This window comes from Equus caballus, chromosome 12 (assembly GCF_041296265.1).
Source record: "Equus caballus isolate H_3958 breed thoroughbred chromosome 12, TB-T2T, whole genome shotgun sequence".
In the NCBI taxonomy this organism is placed as follows: domain Eukaryota; kingdom Metazoa; phylum Chordata; class Mammalia; order Perissodactyla; family Equidae; genus Equus; species Equus caballus.
The window spans coordinates 32,847,067-32,872,336 of NC_091695.1; the positions used below are offsets into that span (position 1 = coordinate 32,847,067).

A 25,270-nucleotide genomic window follows, 5' to 3' on the forward strand; every position below is an offset into this window, starting at 1 on the left:
TGTTCCTTACACAAATTATTCATGGATTTATATATTTTGAAACTGGCAGGCAGTGTGGTATAATGGAAAGATCCTAGAACTAAGAGACAGAAGAAAACTGTGTTACTTTTTCTCTGCCACTGGTTTTCTGAATTACTTTGGAAAATTGGCTTATACTTATTGATTTCAGTTTTGGTATTATTAAAGTGGGAATAACAGCTTTCTCCCTAAACTCAGAGGGATATTAGGAAATTTTATTGTAATTAAGTGTGCAGTAGCTTTTAAAACAATAATATGCTGTTCAAATTGACCCATATCATCTTGTTACTGAAAGGCATTTGAGGGTTGATTTATTCCAATGGCTGTTAAGCCATAGAAACAAAGTGAAACTTGAATAAAATCAGAGCTGCTCTGATTCATGAAGATGTAGGGAACCCATAATTCCTTCCATAAAGCCTTCCTTAGATCTCTTCCTCAGCAACTTCTAGGGGTGAACTGTAAAAGATCACAAAGTCCCCAATCAAGTACGGTAGGAAAGCAAATGATCTAGCTCAAAACTCAACTTGTACTAATGAGGGAACTGAAGCAAGTAGAACTGAGTGATTTCCCTGGTAACACAGCTAGATCATGAAGAATAAGATATATTTATGTATGTTCATTTTCTGTATGAGGTAAAACTTTGATTTCATTACCTAAGTAATATTATTTCTTTCCAAGCTGTACTTGGAGGAGGAAATATCATCCAATGGCCCTGAGAAATCATACCAGGGTGTCTGAATTCATTTTTTGTGGCCTTACCCAGTCTCAAGAGTTAAGCTTGCTCTTATTTTTATTTTTAGCTGTGATTTATGTAACAACTGTGTTAGCAAATGTTGCCATCATGGTCACTGTGACCTGTGAGCCTCGCCTTCACACCCCCATGTACTTCCTGCTCCGCAATCTCTCTGTCTTGGACATCTGCTTCTCCTCCATCACTGCTCCGAAGGTCCTAGCTGACCTTCTTTCAAGGAGAAAGACCATCTCCTTCAACGGTTGCATCACACAGATGTTTTTCTTCCACCTCCTCGGTGGAGCAGACATTTTTTCTCTCTCTGTGATGGCCTTTGATCGCTACATGGCCATCTCCAAGCCCCTGCACTATGTGACCATCATGAGTAGGGGGAGATGCACTGCCCTCATTGTGGCTTCCTGGATGGGGGGCTTTGTCCACTCCATTGTGCAGATCTCCCTTTTGCCACCCCTCCCCTTCTGTGGACCTAATGTTGTTGATGGCTTCTATTGTGATGTCCCGCAGGTGCTCAAACTCGCCTGCACTGACACCTTTGTCATTGAGCTTTTAATGATTTCCAACAATGGCCTGGTCACTACCCTGTGGTTTGTCCTTCTTCTTGTGTCATACACAGTGATCTTGATGATGCTGAGAACTCAAACTGGAGAAGGCAGGAAGAAAGCCATCTGTACCTGCACAGCCCACATCACTGTGGTGACACTGCACTTTGTGCCCTGCATCTATGTCTATGCCCGGCCCTTCACTGCCCTCCCCATGGACAGAGCTGTCTCCATCACCTTCACTGTCATCATCCCTGTTCTGAACCCCATGATTTACACCCTGAGGAACCAAGAGATGAAGTCATCCATGAGAAGACTGAAGAGAAGAATCATGCTTTCTGAAAGGGGATAGCCTGATTACAGATTGTGGATCAAGCTGCAAGAATATAATTGAGATATTTTCTTAAAATATTAGCTGTCACATATTGTCATGCCTCAACCATAAATAGACGAGTATAGCAAGATGGCACAGGCACAAAGGATCAGCTACCTGGCACAACGATATTGAGAAGGAACACCAGCAAGAAATTAAGCAGATAGAACATAGTCCTTAAAGAGCAATTGACAGCAAGCAGGGCACAAACGTGAAATACTGTAGAAGTTCTTGGTGTCCAGGCAATGGGATGAAAGATAGGACTGTGGTGTCCAGACATGCAGTAGGCAACAGGGACACAACCATTCAGTATGTGTAGAGACTTAGTTTTAAGGATCTTCATTGTCTTTCACTCCCTGTGACTTCCTAACAGTTGGATGTGACCTAGAACTTATACAGTCTTATTTTTAAAGCTCCAATATATGCCTACAGCAAGGGTAAGAATCTGGAACTACCTGTCTAACTGTTCATACTATTGCCTCAGACATAAGTTAGTTTGACTAGTTGAAAAAGGAAAAGCTGTATCTAAGCCAATAAATATTTTTTTCCTATGTGCACTTCTTTGTCATTTCCCTTACCACAGTGCATTAAAGAGCTCCAGAGAACTTAGCAGATCTAATTCTCCATTATATTCGCAGTGTCTAGAAAAGTGCCTGACCTGTAAGAAGCTATTAGTGTTTGTTCATTGAATTTGTGGCATGGAAGGAAAGGAATTTATATAAGAGTATGACATCAGTTCTACTTAATCATGGTTTTTAGAATTTGTTTATTTATTTTTATTGAAGTAACATTGGATTATAACATTATAAAACTTTCAGGTGTACATTAAAATATATTTCAAATTCTGTGTAGATTACATCATGTTCACGACCCAAAGACTAATTACAATCCGTCACCACACATGTGTGCCTAATCACCCCTTTTGCCCTCCTCCCTTCCCACTTCCCCTCTGGTAACCAGAAATCCAGTCTCTGTTGTTATCTTTTTGTTTGTCCTTTCTTTTAATCTTCTACTTAAGAGTGAGATCATAGAGTATTTGACTTTCTCTGTCTGACTTATTTCACTTAGCGTAATACCTTCAAGGTCCATCCATGTTGTCACAAATGGCCAGATTTCAACATTTCTTATGACTGAGTAGTATTCCATTGTGTATATATACTACATCTTCTTTATCCATTTGTCCCTTGATCAGGAGCTAGGTTGCTTCCAAGTCTTGGCTGTTGTGAATCGTGCTGCAATGAACATAGGGGTGCATGTATCTTTATGAATTTGTGTTTTCAAGTTCTTTGGATAAAGACTCAGCAGTGGAATAGCTGGATCATATGGTAGATCCATTCTTAATTTTCTGATTTCATAATTTTCTGAAACTCCATACTGTTTTCCATGGCAGCTGCACCAGTTTACACTTCCACCAGGAGTGTACAAGGGTTCCCTTCTGTCCGCATCCTCCCCAACATTTGCTGTTTCTTGTCTTGTTAATTATAGTCATTCTGACCAGAGTGAGGTCATATCTCATTGCAATTTGATTTATTTTTCTCTGATAGTTAATAATGTTGAACATCTTTGCCTGTGCCTGTTGGCCATTCATATGTTTTCTTTGGAGAAATCTCTGTTCAGATCTTTTGTCCATTTTTTAATTGGGTTGCTAGTTTTTTTATTGTTGAGATATATGAGTTCCTTCTATATTTTGGGTATTAACACCTTATCTGATATATGGTTTGCAAATATCTTCTCCCAATTTCTAGGTTGTCTTTTCATTTTATTGATGGTTTCTGTTGCTGTGCAGAAGCTTTTTAGTTTGATGTCATCCTGTAGGTTTATTGTTTTACTATTGTTTATCTTGCCTGGTCAGACATGGTATTTGAAAGACTGCTGGAAAGACCAATGTCAAAGAGGGTACTGAGTATATTTTCTTCTAGAAGTTTCATGTTTTCAGTTCTCACATTCAAGGATTTAATCCATTTTGAGTTGATTTTTGTGCATGGTGTAAGATAATAGTCTGCTTCCATTCTTTTGCATGTGACTGTCCAGTTTTCACATGATTTATTGAAGAGACTCTCCTCTATCCATTATATTCTCTTGGCTCCCTTGTCAAAAATTAGTTGTCCATAAATCTGTGGGTTTATTTCTGGGCTCTTGATTCTGTTCCATTGATCTGTGTGTCTCTTTTTGTGCTATTACCACGCTGTTTTTTTACTAAAGCTTTGTAGTGTATTTTGAAATCTGGGGTTGTGGTACCTCCAGCTTTATTCTTTTTCCTCAGCATTGCTTTGGCTATTCGGGGTCTTTTGTTGTTCCATATAAATTGTAGGATTCTTTGCTCTATTTCTGTGAAAGAATGATGTTGGAAGTTTGATAGGAATTGCATTGAATCTATAGATTGCTTTAGGAAGGATGGATATTTTAACTATGGTAATTCTTCCAATCCAAGAGCATGGAATATCTTTCCATTTCTTTGTATCTTCTTCAATTTCTTTCAACAATGTTTTATAGTTGTTGGTGTACAGATCTTTCACCTCCTTGGTTAAGGATATTCCTAGGTATTTTATTGTTTTTGTTGCACTTGTAAATGGTATTGTATTCTTAATTTCTCTTTCTGCTACTTCGTTGTTAGTGTATAGAAACGGGACCGATTTTTGTATGTTGATGTTGCATCCTGCAACTTGACTGTATTCATTTATTATTTCTAAAAGATTTTTTAGTGGATTCCTTATGGTTTTCTACATATAAAATCATGTCATCTGCAAAGAGTGACAGTTTTACTTCTTTTCCTATTTGGATCCCTTTTATTTCTTTTTCTTGCCTGATTGCTCTAGCTGAGACTTCCAATACTATGTAAAATAAGAGTGGTGACAGTGGGCATCCTTTTCTGGTTCCAGTTCTTAGACGGATAGCTTTCCGTTTTTCTCCATTGAGAATAATATTAGCTGTGGGTTTGTCATATATGGCCTTTATTATTTTGAGGTATTTTCCTTCTATACCCATTTTATTTAGAGTTCTTATCATAAATGGATACTGTATCTTGTCAAATGCTTTCTCTGCATCTATTGAGATGATCATATGATTTTTATTCTTCATTTTGTTAATGTGGTATATCACATTGATAGATTTGCACATGTTGAACCATCCTTGCATCCCTGGAATGAAACCCACTAGATCATGATGTATGATCTTTTTAATGTACTGTTGTATTATATTTTCTAGTATTTTGTTGAGTTTTATTTTCATCGATGTTCATCAGTGATATTGGCCTGTAATTTTCATTTTTTGTATTGTCCTTGTCTGGTTTAGATATCAGGATAATGTTGGCTTCATAGAAAGATTTAGGAAGCCTTGCCTCCTCTATAAATTTGTGTAACAGTTTGAGAAGGATAGGTATTATGTATTCTTTGAATGTTTTGTAGAATTCACCAGGGAAGCCGTCTGGCTTTTGATTTTTGGTAGGCAATGATTACTGTTTTGATCTCCATACTGGTGATTGGTCTATTCAAATACTCTACTTCTTCTTGACCCAGTTTTGGGAGGTTGTATGATTCTAACAATTTATCTATTTCTTCAAGATTATCCAATTTGTTGGCATATAGCTTTTCATAATATTCTCTTATAATCTTTTGTAATTCTGAGATGTCCATTGTAATTTCTCCTCTTTCATTTCTGATTTTGTTAATTTGAGGCTTCTCTCTTTTTTTCTCGGTGCTTCTAGCTAAAGATTTGCTAATTTGGTTTATCTTTTCAAAGAACGAGCTCTTGCTTTCATTAATTTTTTCTATTTTTTTTTTCAGTCTCTATTTCCTTTATTTCTGCTCTGATTTTTATTATTTCCTTCCTTCTACTGATTTGGGGCTTTGTCTTCTTCTTCTTTTTCCACTTCCTTTAGGTGCACTGTTAGTTTATTTGGGGTATTTCTTGTTTGTTGAGGCAGGCCAGAATTGCTATACACTTCCCTCTTAGAAGCACTTTTGCTGTACCTCATAGATTTTATCATGTTGTATTTTCATTTTCTTTTGTCTGCCAGTATTTTTTTATTTCTCCTTTGATTTCACTGACCCAATCGTTGAACAGTAGCATTTTGTTTATTCATCACATTTTTGTGGCTTTTCTGATTTTCTTCCTGTAGCTGATTTCTAGTTTCTTACCTTTGTAGTCTGAAAAGATGCTTGGTATTATTTCAGTTTTCTTAAATTTATTGTGACTTGTTTTGTAGCCTAATATGTGATCAGTCCTGGAGAATGTCCCATGTGCATTTGAAAACAATATGTATTTTGTGGTTTGGGGATGGAATGTTCTATATATATATATATCTCTACTAAGTCAATCTGGTCTAATGTGTCATTTAAGGCCAATGTTTCCTCATTGATCTTCTGTTTGGGTAAACTATCCATTGGTGTAAGTGGAATGTTAAAGTCCCCTATTATTATTGTGTTACTGCATATTTCTCCTTTTATGTCTGTTAATGATTACTTTATATATTTAGGGGCTCCTATATTGGCTTCATAGATATTTACAAGTGTTGTATCTTATTGTTGCTTTGTTCCCTTTATCATTATGTAGTGCCCTTCTTTGTCTCTTGTTATAGTTTTTGTTTTAAAATCTATTTTGTCTGATATAAGTATTGCTACCCCTGCTTTGTTTTCTTTGCCATTTGCATGGAATATCTTTTTCCATCCTTTCACTTTCAGTTTGTGAGTGCCTTTAGGTCTGAAGTGTGTCTTTTATATGCAGCATATATATGAGTCTTGTTTTTTTTATCCAGTTGGCCACCCTATGCCTTTTGATTGGAGCCTTTAGTCCACTGACATTTAAAGTAGCTATTGATAACTATGTATTTATTGCCATTTTGCTACTTTTCGTTTTCTAGATGTTTTAGTAGTTCTCTGTTCATTCTCCTTCTCTTGCTCTCTTCCCTTGTGGTTTTATGGCTTTCTTTAGTAATGTGTTTGATTTCTTTCCTCTCACTTATTTGTTCACTTATTATAGGTTTCTGATTTGTGATTACCATGAGGTTCCCATATACTATTCTACATATACAGCAATCTATATTGAGTTGATAGTCTCTTTAGCTTGAGCTCTTGTAAAATCTCTAATCTCTTACTCCCCTCCTCCCACATTTTATGTTTTTGAAATAATATCTAATTTCTTATTTTGTGTGTGTCTATTCATTACCCTCTTATTGTTGAAATAGGTAATTTTAGTACTTTTGTCTTTTAACCCTCATATTATCTTCAGAGGTGGTTGATCTGCTGCCTTTACTGTATTTTTGCCTTTACCAGAGATTTTTATTATCTGTTTGGTTTTTTGATAATTTTCTTATCCCTATTTGTGATCTTCTCTTTCCCACTTAAATAAGTCCCTTCAGCATTTCTTTTAGAACTTGTTTCATAGTAGTAAACTCCTTTAATTTTTGCATGTCTGGGAAGCTCTTTATCTCTCCTTCCATTCTGAATGATAATCTTGCTGAAGAGAGTATTCTTGGCTGTAGCTTTTTTTCCTTTCAGCACTTTAAATATGTCATGCCACTCTCTTCTAGCCTTTAGGGTTTTGGCTGAGAAGAGCACCAATAGCCTTATGGGCTTTCCTTTGTATGTCATTTATGGCCCTTCTTTGCTGCTTTTAAGATTCTCTCTTTATCTTTAATTGCGGACATTTTAACTATAATGTGTCTTGGTGTGGGTCTCTTTGGGATTATCTTGTTTGGTGTTCTCTGTGTTTCCTGTACTTGGGTGTCTGTTTCCTTCCTTAGGTTAGGAAAGTTTTCATCTATTATTTCTTCAAATAGATTATCTGCCCTTTTGTCTCTATCTTCTCCTTCTGGGACACACATAATACGAATGTTAGTGTGCTTGATATGGTCCCAAAGTTCTCTTAGACTGTCCTCATTCTTTTAAATTCTTTTTTCTTTTATGTGTTCAGCTTGGGTGATTTCCTCTAGTCTTTCATCCAGCTTGCTGATCCTTTCTGTATCATCTACTCGGCTATTAAGTCCCTCTAGTGAATTTTTCATTTCCAGTATTGTATTCTTCATTTCTGACTGGTTCTTTTTGATATTTTCTAATTTTTTGTTGATGTTCTCAGTGTGTTCATCCAGTCTTCTCCCAATATCTATGAGAACCCCTATGAGTTTTTGCTTGAAATCTTTGTCAGGTAGATTGCTTATTTCTGTTTCATTTAATTCTTTTTGCGAGGGGGGTTGTCCTGTTCCTTTGCATGGAATGTATTCCTTTGCCTACTGATTATGCCTCTTTCTCTGCACTTATTTCTATGTTTTAGGTGAGTCAGCCATGTCAACTGATCTTGGAGAAGTGGCTTTATGTAAGAAAAGCCTTTAGAGGCCCAGTAGTGTGCTTCCCTCTCATCAGCAATCCAAATGACCCATGAGTGACCCCTGTGTGTGCTATTTATGTCCTTCTGCTGTGTCAGGGTTGCTGTTACTGCAGATACTCAAGGAGTCTAGTCTTTCACTCCCTGGCCAGCTGTTTGTAAATTGGGTTTGGGGAGCCCCAGCAGCATTGGCAACAAGATCTAATAGCACACTCTTGTTGCAGTTTTCCTGTTATTTGAGTAGGTACCCAATATAGTTGGTTGCTAGGCTCAGGGGATAACAGTTGCTGTAGGCCTCAGGCTTGCAAGGCTATTGTCAGCTCTCTTAGAATCACAGTTCTGTGGGGCAGGCCCTAGGCATGGGGAGCACTCAACTGTTTCAGGCTTCAGAAGGTGGGGCAAATCTTGTTTGTGGGTTTTTGTGAAGCACAAGTCTTCTGCCACTGATAAGCCCCCCCCCCCCGCCCCCAGTCCACACACACCATAAACACAGTCCTGGCTCATGAATACTTCCTGATCTCCTGAAGGGTACTCTGTAACCCCACTGTAGATGCCCCCACCCCTCCACCAATGCCCCCCACAGTTCATCTGGTCCTCACACAGGCCCTGCTCCACAGAGGTGGACACACCAGCCTGTCTGTAGAGGATTAAGGTACCCAGTCTACGCAGGCTGACAAGTAGCATGAGGGCTTGTTGTTACGTGGTTCCAGTCCCTAGAGTGGGCTGCCTGCCTGGGATGAACTGAATTAAATCCATTCTTTATTGGGTGCGGGGGTGTGGCAGACCCTTGAACTAACAAGCCAGGGGAAGAACTCCAATGGCATCTGCCAGCATCTATGTCAGCTCTCCTGTACTTGGTCACAACAATGGCTGCCACTAATGTCTCAGTCTCTGGAGAGGTCTCATCACTCACTGAGATGCACCCAGAGCCTGCCAGGTGAGTCTCTTTTCACCAAAGGACTGTGGAGCTTTCTTTTTGGTGATTTTAGGTTGCTGTCTGAGATGGGTGAATCTATGTATGGGCCTTTTAAGAGCTGGATATTTCCAGCTTTCTTCTGATAGCTTTTCTGGGGTTATTCCCCATTGCAGTTAATAGCCAGTGGAGCCAGATAGTAGGAAACTTATCTCAGTTGTGCTGAGTCTGAAGGATGCTTATAGTGGTACAGTGCCCTTACTAAGGGTCCTACTTCTCCAAGGAAGGCTGCATACCTTAGGATGGCTCCCATCTGGCTGGCTGTGAAGCTCCACCACTCACAAAGGGGGCTTCATTTTCTCTCCATAAGGAATTTCTCCCTCTTCTGCCTCAGTCAGGACAGTTTCTTGTTGTGGGTGTTCTTTTAATCCACATTTCAGTTGTCTGTCTGGGATAATTTTTCCAAGAATAGCTGTGATCTGGCTGTGTTTGTGGGAGGAGGTGAGTTCAGAGTCTGCCTATGCTGCCATCTTGACGAGATCCTCCTTGGTTTTTAGTATTTAAAATTGTCTCTGTTTCTTGAACAGATATTTCATCATGGAAGTCAAAGGAAATGGAATTATTTGAATCACAGTATCTGCAACCTTATACTCAAGATCTGGGCATCTGTGTGTGTGTCTTTATGAGAACACCAAATCAAATGTTAGAGTCAATAACATTTGTTGAGACCCATGTACACCATAGAATAGAAACATCCCAGGAAAAATGAGTGTTTTGCAATATTCATGGAAAATGAATGTACAAATTCATTCAATCGGAGTTTCGATAAACCAGTGCTTTGAGTATGTCCAGACAGACACTTGAAATACCTGACAATCATATATGGGAGGATGGAATTTTTTTACTCTCTCTTTCTTCTAGAGCACAAATCCTAGTAAGATTGAGTAAGTAAACAGATTCATTGAAATGTAGCAGTAGGCTAATTATTATGATAATAATAATGATAATGTAAGACTGCATTCCTTCATTTTCATTTATTGGAAACAGCTAGATTTTTTAATTTATAATTTCTTATATTTTAGAAACATAATACAGTGCATGTATTATGTATTATGTAATTTCTCCCATGGGAAGCATCTGATACACAAACACTTTAATATTTCTGCAGGCAAATGTATGAATATTTCCACAAACATGCAATAAATAAAAACTGTGCATGGTGTCACATAAATTCAGATCAAATTTTGCAACAAAATTAATTCATGTCAGATCAGAGTTTACTGCCAAATGTATTCCTAAAAATTTTCCAGCATTCAGAGTTTTGAGATTTCAGAATGACTTGCAAAAAATGCAGAAGCTGAGTAAGAGGGAGTTGTAGTAGGAAGAGTAATCCCCCCACAAAGATATTCACATCCTAATCTTCAGAATCTGTGAGTATGCTATTTAGATAGTAAAGGAAATTAAGGTTGCAGGTGGAATTAAGGTTGCTAATGAGCTGACCTGGAAGAGGGAGATTACCCTGGATTATCTGGGAGAGGGCCAATAAAATCACAAGGGCCTTCAAAAGTGGAAGAGGTAGACAGAAGAGGAGGTCAGAGTAAGCAACGTGAGGAGTACTTGAGTTGACATGGTTGGCTTTAAAGACGGAAGTATCCACAAGCCAAGGAATGCAGCTAGACTCTAGAAGCTAGAAAAAGAGAAGAATGGGTTCTGCCTTAGAACCTCCAGAAAAGAATGCATCCTGCCAACACCTTGATTTTAGCTTTGTGAGGCCCATGTCAGATTTCTGACCTACAGAATTTTAGGACAATAAATTTGTGTTGTTTTAAACAACTAACTCTTTGTAATTTTGTAACAGGAGTAGTAGGAAACTAATATAAGAGAAATGCTTCAATTGGAGATGAAGGGGCTGTATGGACTGAAAAGGGAAAGAAAGAGAAAAATGAATAAAAAGGGTCAGAGGTGGGACAGGGCTCAATCAAGGGAAGGTGCCCACATATTTCTCCCAAAAGCCTAAGAATGAGCAACACACCATGCGCAAATCTCAAGTACAAGGGCAATGGGCTAGAGAAGCCAGTCCCAAGCTGTCACCACTTTAAAACTCTGTATAGGATGAAATCGACCTTCAAATCTGAAGTAAAGGTCTAATTTAACACTCTCATAAATTCCACATGTAATTGGCTAATAGTGAGATGACTTGATATCAATTGAAGTGCCCCTAGACTTTATGAAAAGAGACTCAGAGATGGAGTCTCAAGCATTTTGTATATTGACTATACTTACCATATTAGAATTTAAAATGTCATCCACTGTAAACTGTATCTGCCACTTTAATGACAGCTAAGTAGTAAAAATGAAGCATTTCCATATCACATGTACTCACTGATTGTAAGACAAATCTTAATTTCATGGATGTTAAAATATGAAAGAAAAGTTCATCTTAGAACTCAAGAAATTGAATATTTAAAAATACAGTCATGTGTCACATAATGGCATTTTGGTCAATTCAGACCACATTAATGACTGTAATCCTACAAGATTAATACCATATAACCTAGGTGTATAGAAGTCTGTATTATCTAGATTTGTGTGAGTACACTCTATGATGTTCACACAATGACGAAATCACCTAAAAATGAATTTCTCAGAATACATCCTCACCATTAAGCAACACATGACTGTATGAGGTAATCAGTCCCTGTCACACACACATACACATGCAAACACACACAGTCACACACAAAGACTTTTCCAAAGAGAGACAGGTAAAAAGTAAACAAGTTTTATTTTGTCAGCCATTTATTTTAGGAACACAGAAGACTGTCGTCAACTCACTAGTACAAAACAGATTTTTATAATCAAATTCTGATCGTCAATAACACATTACCTTATTTATGTGCAGTTCATCATTTTCTTGGTATTAAAATAAAGTGTGAAACTTCTATTTTTGCTCACTTTAGGGGACCAAAGATGCTACAGCTACAGTTCCTCATTTTGGAAGACATGAAGATACTTATCTTATGGGAACCTGATAAGATATTCTCTTCTAGACACCCTCCTTTTGTTTCCCAAAGATCCAGGCACATTCAGGAGTTACACTTTTCTCATTGAACATATAAACAAATGCACTCTATGGACTTGCAGCCTTTCAAGAGAAAGAAGTAAAGACTCAGTGCATTGAAATGTAATTTTTAAAATTTCCAGGATATACTAAAGTATATAATTTTCATGGGAATTATAGGTTACCAAAATGGACTAAAAGAAAGTAGAAAAATCTTAACAGAAAGTGCCCCTCCTCCTGCCCAGCACTCCAGCTCTGCCATCAGACAGACCACCGCACAGAGAGAAAAGTAGCCAGCAGCTGATGGGATCACACAGGTGAAAGAAAGTGCCCCTCCCCCTGCCCAGTGATCTAGCTCAGCAACTGGCCAGAGTGCCACACAAACATAAAAGGAGTCTGTTTTGAGCTAGGGAGCTGCAGATTGTGGCAAGCTCAGAATACACAGTGCCTGACCCCATTCAGTGGTGGCAGTTGGAAACTGTGAACAGATAATATCATGAGGGGCCGGCCCAGTGGCACAGCAGTTAAGTGTGCATGTTCCACTTTGGCAGCCCTGGGTTCACCAGTTCGGATCCCGGGTGTGAACATGGCATTGCTTGGGATGCCATGCTGTGGTAAGTGTCCCACATATAACATGGAGGAAGCTGGGCACGGATGTTAGCTCAGGGCCAGTCTTCCTCAGAATAAAGAGGAGGATTGGCAGCAGTTAGCTTAGGGTTAATCTTCCTAAAAAAAATAAAAGATAATATCACGAGATGGAGACAAAAATCCAGGCCATCAAGCTGTATGAAGATATTAAATCTCAAGAACAGAAGGAAAATGACAAGTACCCAGCAATCAGCCCCAACAGCATGGAAATTCACAACCTAAATGACAGAGAATTCAAAATAACTATCATTAAAAAAATACTCAACGAGTAACTAGAAAATGCAGAAAGGCAGTTCAGTGAAATGAGGAACTTCTTCATAAAAGAGATTGAAACTATAAAAAGAACCAATCAGAACTGTGTGGAGATGAAAAACACAATGAATGAGATGAAGAAAAATCTGGATTCCCTAAACAATAGAGCTGATATTATGGAGGATTGAATTACCAACTTAGAGAACAGAAATATAGAAATGTTTCAGATGGAGGAGGAGAGAGAACTGAGATTAAAAAGAAATGAAGAAATTATCTGAGAAATATCAGACTCAATTAGGAAATGCAACATAAGGATTATAGGTATTCCAGAGGGATAAGAGAAGGAGAATGGAGCAGAAAGCTTGTTCAAAGAAATAATAGCAGAGAACTTCCCAAACATGAGGAAGGAGTTGGAAATGCAAGTGAAATAAGCCAATATATTTCCTAACTGTATCAATGTAAAAAGACCTTCTCCAAGGCATATATTAGTAAAGCTGGCAAAAGTCAATGACAAAGAGAAAATATTAAGGGAAGCAAGGCAAAAGAAAACAACTAACAAAGGAACCCCTAACAGGCTTTCAGAGGATTTCTCAGCAGAAACCTTACAGGCTAGGAGAAAGTGGAATGATATATTCAAAATTTTGAAAAACAAAAACTTTAAGCCAAGAATAGTCTATCAATCAAAAATATCCTTTAGATATGACAGAGAAATAAAAAGTTTCCCAGATAAACAAAAGCTAAGGGAGTTCATCACCACATGACATTCCTACAAGAAATCCTCAGTAAGGCCCTCATAGTGGAAAAATAAAAGGAAAGGGGCTACAAAGCCCTGAGCCAGGAGATAAATAGGTAGGCAATAATCAGGAAAATGCAGCTGTCTATTAGAACAGATTAGTAAACACTTAACTATAACATTAAAGATAAAGGGAAGGAAAACACCAAAATAAATATAATCTTGTCATTTTAACACAAACTCACAACGCAAGATGGAAAAAGATATGACAATGATAACCTAAAAGGGGAGGAGGAAAGAGATGGAATTGGTTTAGTCTAATGAAATAAAAGGCTATCAAAAATGCACTAGCTCATCTATAAGATATTTCTATAAACCTAATGGTAATCAGTAAACAAATAATTAAAACAGAGACATAAGGAGAAAATCATCATAGAAAACTACTTAACCCAATTGGTAATCCAAAATACATGGGACGAGAAAAAAGGGAAATGCAGAAAATAAGCAATGAGAGGGGAGCATTAAGCCCTCATATATCAATAATCACTCTAAATGTAAATGGATTGAATTCTCCAATCAAAAGACAGAGTGGTAGGATGGATTAAAAAACAAGACCCAACAATATGCTGCCTCCAGGAAACACATCTCAGCCCCAAAGACAAACACAGTCTCAGAGTGAAGCAATGGAAGAAGATATCCCATGCTAATGACAAATAAATGACAGCAGATGTTGCCATACTTGTATCAGACAAAGTAGATGTCAAGATAAAATAGGTAAAGAGACACAAAGAGGGGCAGTATATAATGATTAAAGGGACACTCCACCAAGAAGAATTAACATTTATAAATATTTATGCACCCAACACAGGAGTCCCAAAGTACATAAAGCAACTGTTAACAAACTTAAAAGGAGATATTACCAACAACACAATAACAGTATGGACCTGAACACTCCTTTTAAATCAATGGATAGATCATCCAGACAAAAATTCAACAAGGAAATAGTGGAATTAAATGAAAAGACCAGATGGTCTTTAGAGATATATATATAGAACACTCCATGCCAAAACAGCAGAATACACATTCTTCTCTAGTGCGCATGTAACATTCTCAAGGGTAGACCATATATTGGGAAATAAGGTAAGCCTCAATAAATTTAAGTAGATTGAAATAATATCTAGCATCTTTTCTGACCATAATGCTATGAAACTAGAAATCCACTAGGAGAAAAAAGCTGGGAAAGGGACAAAAATGTGGAAACTAAACAATATGCTACTGAACAACAAATGGATGATTAAAGAAATTAAAGGAGAAGTCAAAAAATACTATAGACAAAGGAAAATGAAAATGCATCAGACCAGCTTATACGGGATGCAGCAAAAGTGATCCTAAGATGGAAATTTATAGCAATACAGGCCCATGTTAACAAACAATAAAAATCTCCAATAAGCAACCTTAAACTTCTCCTAACAGAATTAGAAAAAGAAGAACAAATAAAGCCCATACTCAGTGGGTGGAGGGAAAAAAGAAAAAGTAGAGCAGAAACAAATGATATTGAAACAAAAAAGACAGTAGAAAGGATCGATGAATCAAAGAGCTGGTTCTTTGGGAGGATAAACAAAATTGACAAACCTTTAGGGAGACTCACTAAGAAAAAAAGAGAGAAGTCTCAAATAGATAAAATTAGAAATGAAAAAGGAAAAATTACAATGGCTACCACAGAAATACAAAAGATTATAAAAGAATACTTTGGAAACCTATACGCCTACAAATTGGACAGTTTAGAAGAAATGAATAAATTCTTAGACTCTTACAACTTCCCAAAACTGAATCAAGAAGAAATAGAGAATCTGAATAGACAAATCACAAGTAGAGAGGTTGAAATAGTAATCAAAAACCTCCCCCAAAATAAAAGCACAGGAACAGATGGCTTCTATGGAGAATTCTACCAAACATTCAGAGAAGATTTATTAACTATCCTCAAACTATTCCAAAAAATTGAGGAAGCCAGAACACTTCCTAACACATTCTATGAGGCCAACATCACCCAGATACCAAAAGAAGACAAGGATAACACAAACAAGGAAAATTGCATGCCAATATCACTGATGAGCATAGACGCAAAAATCTTCAACAAAATATTGGCAAACTGAAAACAGCAATACATTTAAAAAATCACACACCATGATCAACTGGGATTCATACCAGAGACACAGGGATGGTTCGACATCTGTAAATCAATCAAGGTGATACACCACATTAACGAAATGAGGAATAAAAACCACACAATAATCTCAACAGACACAGAGAAAGCATTAGACAAGATATAACACCCATTCATGATAAAAACTCTCAATAAAATATATATAGGGGCCGGCCCCATAGCACAGCGGTTAAGTAAACATGTTCAGCTTCAGCAGCCCGGGGTTTGCCTGTTCAGATCCCAGGTGCAGACATGGCACTGCTTGGCAAGCCATGCTGTGGTAGGCGTCCCAAGTATCAAGTAGAGGAAGATGGGCATGGATGTTAGCTCAGGGCAAGCCTTCCTCAGCAAAAAGAGGAGGATTGGCAGCAGTTAGCTCAGGGCTAATCTTCCTCAAAAAAAAAAACGTTTATAGAAGGAGAGTAACTCAACATATTAAAGGCCATATATGACAAACCCACAGCCAACATCATACTCAATGGAGAAAAAATGAAAGCCATCCCTCTGAAAACAGGAACAAGACAAGTGTGGCCACTCTCACCACTCTTCTTCAACATAGTATTGGAGGTTTGGGCCAGAGCAATTAGGCAAGAAAAAGAAATAAAAGGAATCCAAATAGGCAATGAAGAAGTGGAACTCTCACTATTTGCAGATTAGATGATTTTATATGTAGAAAACCCTAAAGAATCCATTGGAAAATTATGATAAATAATCAACAACTACATCAAAGTTGCAGGGTGCAAAGTCACCTTACAAAAATCAGTAGTATTTCTATATTCTGATAATGAACTAACAGAAGAGAACTCAAAGATACAATCCCATTTAGAATTGAATCAAAAGGATAACACGCTAAGGAAGAAATTTAACCAAGGAAGTGAAAGATCTGTTCACTGAATCATAAGCCATTGATGAAAGAAATTGAAGAAGATATATATAAATACAAAGATATTCTATGCTCATGGATTGTAAGAATTAATATTGTAAAATGTACATACTACCCAAAGAGATCTACAGATTCCATGCAATCCCTATCCAAATTCCAATAACATCTTTCACAGAATTAGAAAAAGCAATTGAGAGAAAGAAAAATAAATTCGGAGGCATCATACTTATGATTTCAACCTTTATACTACAAAGCTTTAATAATCAAAACAGTATAGTCTGGCATAAAAACAGACATACAGATAAATGGAACATAATCAAGAGCTCATAAATAAATCCATGCATATACAGGCAATTAATTTACAACAAAGAAGCCAAGAATGTACAATGGGAAAGGGATACTCTCTTCAATAAATGATACTGGAAAAACTAGATAACTAGATGCATAATAATGAAATCAGACCCCTGTCTTACACAGCTCAGAAAAATTATTTGAAATGGATTAAATATTTAAACATAAGACCTGAAACAATAAAACTCCTAGGAGAAAAAGTCATGGAAAATCTCCTCAACATTGGCCTTGTCAATAATTTTTTGGATATGACACCAAAAGCACAAGCAACAAAGGAAAAACTTAATAAATGAAACTACATCAAACTGAAAGCTTCTGCACAGCAAAAGAGACAATCAAAACATGAGAAGACAACCTACAGAATGGGAGAAATTATTTGCAAATTATGTATCTGATAAGCTGTTAGTATCCAAAACACATAAAGAACTGATAAACTCAATACCAAAAAACACACAATCCGATTTAAAAATGGGCATAGGAACTGAATAGATATTTTTTTAAACAAGGCATTCAAATGGCCAATAGGTACATGAAAATGTGCTCAACATCACTAAGCATGAGAGAAATGCAATTCAAAACCACAGTGAGATATCACTTCACGCCTGTTAGAATGGCTATCATCAAAAAGACAAAAGATAAGTGTTGGTGAGGATGTGGAGGAAAGAAAATCCTTGTGCACTGCTGCTGGAAATATACATTGGTACAACCACTGTGGAAAACAGTAGAGAGGTTCCTCAAAAGATTTAAAATAAGACTACCATATGAACCAGCAATACCATCTCTGGATATATACCAAAAGGAAATGAAATTAAGGTCTTGAAGAAGTATCAGCACTTCTATGTTCATTGCAGCATTATTCACAACATTCAAGATATGAAAGCAATCTCAGTGTCCATCAATGGATGGATGGATAAAGAAGGTGTGGTCAGTCACAAAAAATAGAAAGTCCTGCCGTTTGCAACAACACAGATGGACCTTGAGGGCATTATGCTAAGTTAACTAAGTCAAACAAAGACAAATATTCTATGATCTCATATATATATGGAAACTAAAAATCTGATCTCATAGAAACAGAGTAGAATGAATGTAGGTTACCAGGTGTTGGGGATGGGGAGAAGTAAGGAGATGTTGGTTAAACTGTACAAATTCCCAGCTGTAAGATGAATAAGTTTTGGATCTAATGTAAAGATGGTGATTATAGTTAACAATATGGTAACAATACTTGAAAGTTTAAAAGAGAGTATGTCTTAAATGATCTCACTACCAAAAAGAACGAGTAATTATGTGAGGTGATGAAAGTGTTCGCTAACACTAAGATGATAAGCATTTTGCAATTATAAATGTATCAAATCAACACATTATATGCCTTAAACACACTCAATGATATATGTCAATTAAATCTCAGTAAAGCTGGGTTGGGGGAGGAATTACCCATCTCAAACACATAACCTGCATCATGCACTTTTTAATCTGTGTAGGCTAGTTTACAGTACTAAAACAAAATGGAAAAGCAAGTAAATCCAAACCCATCAGCATTCTGCAAACAGTGGAAGTTCATTTTATATAAGATCACATCATTCAATAAATTCAGGTAATCTTAAGTAACTATTATGATTTTGTAGACAGCTTTACTAACATACTTATCTAGATGTATCCAAATTGAGAGTTTCCATTTGAGTAGAGTGTTGGAAAAAAGGAAAAACGTGCATTCCCCAAACGTCATCTAAGTCTTGTTTCTCTACATGCAGAGACTTAGAGCAACGTCATGAGACTATAATCATTCTGCATATAATTAGAAACTAGACTGGTAGCAAAGGATTTGAGGTGCAGTTTTTTTTGAGATTTTTGACAATCAAAATGAAACTGATTTGTCTATACTGTCCTCTGAGCCTTACAAGCAATGAAAACTGGACCCTTTTTCTCTCTCAGGTGCAGTATTTGGCATGTTTTAACAAAGTTCTTATTGAGCTATGGATAAACAGATAGATTTCCTCTACTGCCTCTAAAGAATTTGGATATCAATCAAAATGTGTCCATCTGTGTATGCGTGAATGTGTGTTTACACATGTGAATGTTTCAGTAACTTCTTAATAACTCCCTTTGAAACTTCATCACCAACAACAGAATCAGGCACTGAATTCCACTTCCTTGTCCAATATTATTCCCTTTGCAATTCTCACATTAAGCCTGAGGCTGAGGGATTTGCACGTAAGATAGGGACACAGAGGAAGTTCTTGAAGATGTGATTCTTTGAATCTGCCCTTTCTTTCCTGAAAGGAGAATAAAGACACTAAGATATTTAGTCTTCCAAGAGGCTCTGCCTTCAGAAACAATATTTTCAAGAATTAACGTCACTAGTGTCACTAGTGTTCTATTCTGGTCTGTACCTGATGACATACAATTTGTAGTTGGAGTTTCAGGATCAAAGGTATTGGGTAAAGATGTTAAGATTTAGCTAAGGTTAAAGTTATCGATAGTGACATTGAGATGTTGTTATTGATTATACAAACTATGTATGAATAGTTTGACTTTGATATTTTCCAGGTATACTAAATGCTTCAGAGCCAAGATGATCTTCTCAGTGACAGAAACAACAAAGGTGGGTGTTAACTATTGGAAGAGAGGTGATATGTTAAGAGGGATTCAGAAATGTGGTCCACTCAGTGTGAGAGAAGGCATCATTCATTTGCTGTGATCATTTGAGTTGCTTCTTGATGAGATAGTCTCAGACTAAGCTCCACATAAATTGGGTTTCCAGAACCCCTTTCTGAAAAATTCTTATCTTCAGACAGACTTTACCAAATTTTCTTTTCTTTGTTTTGTTTCTCTGAGAAAGATTATCACTGAGCTAACATCTGCTGCCAATCCTCCTCTCTTATGCTGAGGAAGATTGGCCCTGAGCTACTATCTGTGCCCGTCTTTCTCTACTTTTCCTATGTGGGACGCCTGCCACAGCATAGCTTGATGAGCAGTGCATAGGTCCATGTCCAGGATCCGAACCAGTGAACCTGGGGCCACCAAAGCAGTGCATGCAAACTTAACCACATGGCTATCAGGCACACCCCAAAATATTCTTGTTATACAAAATGAGACCCTATATACATAAGGTTGAAGAGGCAAACAAAACAATGTTTTTTCCATCCTATTTCTATCTTTTCCTTAACTTCAGTCAAACATAGATTCACACTATATTCCATCTGAAAAACAGGAATAACATTAATACTTTCTAAAGGATAGTGGTGAAAATTCAATGTCAACATTTCATAACTCTTCACACACAGTAAACACTCAAAAAGTAGCAGCTTTTATTACTGCTAGAAATCATTATATCTCTTAGCATAGTTCCTATCCCAACCAAATCAATCTCTACTTTTCTCTTGACATTTTACATTTTATCATGCATTATGTTCATCAATTTATACAAATCATTCACTTTCGCTAAGCTGCAAACACTTTGACAATGTGGTCCCATTTGTTCATATACATTTGAACATTGCAATAAATGTTGACTTGCTAAGTATAAGGTGGAATAAGTAATAATTATAAAATTTCCTAAGAATGACCAATAACAGCTTATAAAAAATAGGTATTATTCTAATCATATCTACATCTCTCCCTCCTGTGTGAACCCTCCACTCTCTTAGCTTTGATCCACACAGAGAAAGAGGCAGAAGAGAGTGTGGTTGACAGAGTATGGATGACCTTTCAAAAGTGGGTCACTATCTTTATTCTCTCCCCCACACTCAAGCAAGGATCACAACAGTTACATGAGATGAATAAGTTCTAGAGAATTGCTGTGCAGCACTGTGGCTATACTGTATTGGCACCCAAAAATTTGTTAAGAGGGCAGCTCTCATGTTTAAGTGTTATCACAATAAAAGAAATTGAAGATATTCTTTGATATTTGTATTTATATATTGTTTCAATGTGTTTCTTAAAAATAAATTTTGAATATTTTAAAATAATTAATAAAAAGTCTGATTCATATAAGGTAATGACAAAGAAAAGCTACATATATGGAATAACAGGTGACAATTTTAAGAAATTCAACATAGAACAGCCAACAGTAAGGAAACTGACTCATGCCACAGCAACATTGCAGTAAGAAACAGAATGATACTCTTTTTTTCTTTTTAGCAAGACAAGACCCTGTGGAAGTCAACAGAAAGTTCGCTAATATGAATATTAAACTTTCATACTATGAGTCTATAGTGGCTGGAACCTCATTGTACTTATCTTTCTGTTTATGATTCAGACATTTTGGACATTCGATATATTTGGATGGAAGAAAACAATAACAAAATTTTAAAACTAAAATAAATTAATTAAATAAAAAGTTATGCAAACATCACTGCTGAACATAAAGTTTGTTCTTTTCAAAAATAGTTTTATAAGAACAGAATTATTGAATGACTTTACATGGGATAATTTGATTTGATCACCAAACTGATTGCAATCTTAAAAATTTAGACAAAACAACAAATCACAAACAGTGCAACCACGCGAGGAACATTCTGAATTGTATTCTTAGTGCTTGAGAAGAAAACAAAATAAAGAGCCAAGTCTTTTCAAATGAAGAAGCTTGAAACAAGAGAGAGAGAAAGAAGTTGACTCAATGGAGCTAAAAAACTGCACGAGGGTCAAAGAATTTATTTTCCTTGGCCTAACCCAGAATCAAGAACTGAACTGGGTCTTATTCCTTTTCCTGCTTTGGGTGTATGTGACAACTCTGCTGGGAAACCTCCTCATCACGGTCACGGTGACCTGTGAATCTCGCCTTCACACCCCCATGTATTTTTTGCTCCGTAATTTGTCTGTTGCTGACATCTGCTTTTCCTCCATCACAGCTCCCAAGGTTCTGGTGGACCTTCTGTCAGAGAGAAAGACCATCTCCTTCAATGGTTGCTTCACTCAGATGTTCTTCTTCCACCTTGTTGGAGGGGTGGATGCATGTTCTTTGTCGGTGATGGCCTTAGATTGGTATGTGGCCATCTCCAAGCCCCTGCACTACGTGACCATCATGAGTAGAGGCCGTTGCATTGGGTTAATAGTGGCCTCGTGGGTGGGGGGCTTTGTCCACTCCATCGTACAGATTGCCCTTTTGCTGCCCCTCCCCTTCTGTGGACCCAATGTTCTTGACACTTTCTACTGTGATGTTCCCCATGTCCTCAAACTCGTCTGTACTGACATTTTTATGCTTGAGCTGCTGATAATTTCCAATAATGGACTGGTCACTACAATGTGGTTTATCTTCCTGTTTGTGTCCTACACAGTCATCCTAATGATGCTGAGGTCTCAGGCAGGGGAGGGCAGGAGGAAGGCCATCTCCACCTGCACCTCACACATCACTGTGGTCACCCTGCACTTTGTGCCCTGCATCTATGTCTATGCCCGGCCCTTCCTTGCCCTCCCCACCGATAAGCCCATCTCCGTCACCTTTACTGTCATCTCCCCTCTGCTGAACCCCTTAATCTACACTCTGAGGAACCAGGAGATGAAGTCAGCCATAAGGAGACTGAAGAGAGGATTTCTGCCTTCTGACAAGGTATAGGCTGGTCTCTCATCACCTTTGAATATGTTTGTCCATCAAATAAAATGTATTGACTAAAGGATTTCTAAATAGTTTTTATATTTCTACTAAGATACACATTATTTTCAAAGATTCTGGATCAGGCTGCAATAACAATGTAAAAAGATGGGTTTAATGTTCTAAAACGAAGTAGAGAAATCAAATTGTTAGCTGGAGTGGTGTTCATTGCTTTTGCAATAGGGCCTTGCAAGAAATAAAGGAATCAGAATTGAAATAAACTCAGACAATTTTATCATATTGCAATTATTGTGGGTTTTTTCCCCAGCTCCTTTGTGATGTAATTGACAGATAAAAAAAGGTATATGGTGAAGATGTACAACTTGAAATTTTGATATACATATAGATTGTGAAATGAACATTGAGGGAAAATGGGTTAAGGTGGGCTATCTCTCTATTATTTCTTACAACTGCATGGGAATCTCCAGTTGTCTAAATAAAAATATCAATAAGAAAAAGTAAAATATATATATGCTGAAACATTCCAAGTACATTACTTGCTCCCAGGAAGGGAGCTGAGACACATATTAGAAAATAATACAGGGGGCCTGCCCCGTGGCTGGGTGGTTAAGTTCATGCATTCCACTTTAGTGGCCCAGGGTTTTGCCATTTAGGATCCCAGGCATGGACCTAACATCACTCATCAAGCCATGCTGAGGTAGTGTCCCACATAGCAGAGCCAGAACGACCTGCAACTGGAATATACAACTATGTCCTGGGGTGCTTTGGGGAGAAGAAGAAAAAGAGAGAGAAGATTGGCAACAGATGTTAGCTCAGGTGCCAATCTTTAAAATAAAAAAAAGAAAGAGAGAAAGAAAATAATACAGATTGGGCATTGGATTCTAATGGTCTTTCATAAAGTAATCAAATCTTAAGGAAGTAAACACATTCAAATTAAGTTCCTCCTCTGATTCTATTATGCGATAAATTAAATAACTATTATCTGAAGATTTTTCCGTCTAAAGCCCACAATCCAGTGATTGAGAGCAGGTGTCTTGAAGTTAGCACAGCTTGATTTAGAATACAGACCTCAAAAATTATGAGTTCTGTGACCTTGTGCAGGGTCCTTACCCTGACCTTCCTCTGAACACCACGCCTGCTTGCCACCTCTACCACTTTCCCTCAGTGCCTTGGGCTTAGCTTGGGCACAGAACTCATGACCTTGTTTCCAATTCCCTGTCCTCCTTCTTCCTATCTCCCCCAGTAGAATTATGCTTTTATTGTATCCCCAGCATCTATCACAGCAAGCAAAACATAGAAAACACTCATAAAAATTGTTGAATTACAAAACTCAATGAATGAATATCGTCTCTAACTCCTTTCTGCTCCTCAAGTCATTGGAGAATATGGTTAAGAAAACAATTGCTTCATGGTTATTATTCTCTCTTAATATGATGACCTAAAAAATGACAGAAACCTAATGAAGCTACATCAGACTATGCATATACATTCAAAAACGTTGGCTTGAGGTGGAAAACATTATTCAATATATAAGCTTGGCTTTTATTGTTTACTTTTTATGCTATTTACAGCTGCTGGGAGTTGTGTTTTTTCCTCTCACGTCTGGAGGTAGATCCCAGATGTTAAAATCTTTGAAACTAGAAACATGTTCATGTCTCAGTACAAATCTCAGTCCAAAAACCAGACATGCAAAGGCCATGAGATGGTGATGTTCCCAGAGATCCAAGAAACAGCAAGGAGGCCTTTGTAAGTGGATGAGAAGAGGAGAGGTGTAGTACTAAAGGTAAGAGATATTATGGGGCCATAGGATGACCATCTTTAGATGATTGTGAGGATTTTGACTTTCACATTAAACAAGATTGGATACATTTGGAGGGCTTGAAAGAGCAGAATAGTGATGCATGCTTTAACAGAATTGCAGGAGCTACTGTTATTAATAGACTGAAGAGGAGTGAGGACAAAAACAAGGAGATGAGGCAATAATCTCATGAAAGAAATAATGAAGACATGATTTAGGGTAGTAATTGTGGAGATGGTGAGTATTTTGAAAAACTTTGAAGGTCAAGCAAGTGGGATTTGCAGATGGATCCAGTGTGGGTACTCCGGTTGCGTGTGTATCCTGTGAGAACTGCATCACCCACTTTGTTCACCAGCTCTTTGAGAGCTCCCTCACTCTTGACTAAACAACCTCTTCAGGTCCAAGTGCTGCTTCCAAAACTTTGTGTCAAACTTCAGGAATCACCCTGCGTGCATGAAACTGCCTAAGGAAGTTGCTCAGAATCCTTAAGAATGGACATTTATTTCCCAGTACAAAAACCACTAAAAGGAAATGTCAGGAGTAATGTCAAATTCTGGCTAAACTGACCTAATAAAATTCTTGCCAAAGTCAGGTCAGGGTGATTAGACATCACTGGGGGATGGTGGAGGATGAGGAACCTGAACAGAGGGTGATAGGATATGGAGGATGGGGGATTTTGGCTAAACTGATGAAGCAGGATTTTTGTTAAAATTGGACAATGCAGAGACAAGGATGGGGTTCCAAAAGTCAAAGCCTAGTTGAAAAGTTCAGGGGAGCCTGAATATAGTCAAGGAGAAAATCTTTGTCCATTAGAAAATTTTAGACACTAGACAAAAAGTGTGTTACTAAGCATATGTGCCTGAATCACAATCACTCCCACT

The 25,270-nt window shown here is 37.4% G+C and overlaps 2 protein-coding genes across 2 annotated transcripts; both read left to right on the forward strand.

The window, feature by feature from the left end:
* Positions 1 to 724: 724 nt before the first annotated feature.
* On the forward strand, positions 725 to 1,660 carry LOC138916867 (olfactory receptor 4D11-like). Its single transcript, XM_070230471.1, has one exon. The coding sequence runs from the start codon at positions 725 to 727 to the stop codon at positions 1,658 to 1,660; it is 936 nt and encodes a 311-aa protein (XP_070086572.1).
* A 19,998-nt stretch (positions 1,661 to 21,658) lies between these two features.
* On the forward strand, positions 21,659 to 22,594 carry LOC138916512 (olfactory receptor 4D10-like). Its single transcript, XM_070229146.1, has one exon. It carries the CDS (start codon positions 21,659 to 21,661, stop codon positions 22,592 to 22,594), a length of 936 nt encoding a protein of 311 aa, XP_070085247.1.
* Positions 22,595 to 25,270: the final 2,676 nt, after the last annotated feature.

What these genes read in the sequence shown, in the direction of transcription:
- LOC138916512 (XM_070229146.1), top strand. Translation starts at nt 21,659, where the DNA reads ATGGAGCTAAAAAACTGCACGAGGGTCAAAGAATTTATTTTCCTTGGC.
- LOC138916867 (XM_070230471.1), top strand. Translation starts at nt 725, where the DNA reads ATGGCCCTGAGAAATCATACCAGGGTGTCTGAATTCATTTTTTGTGGC.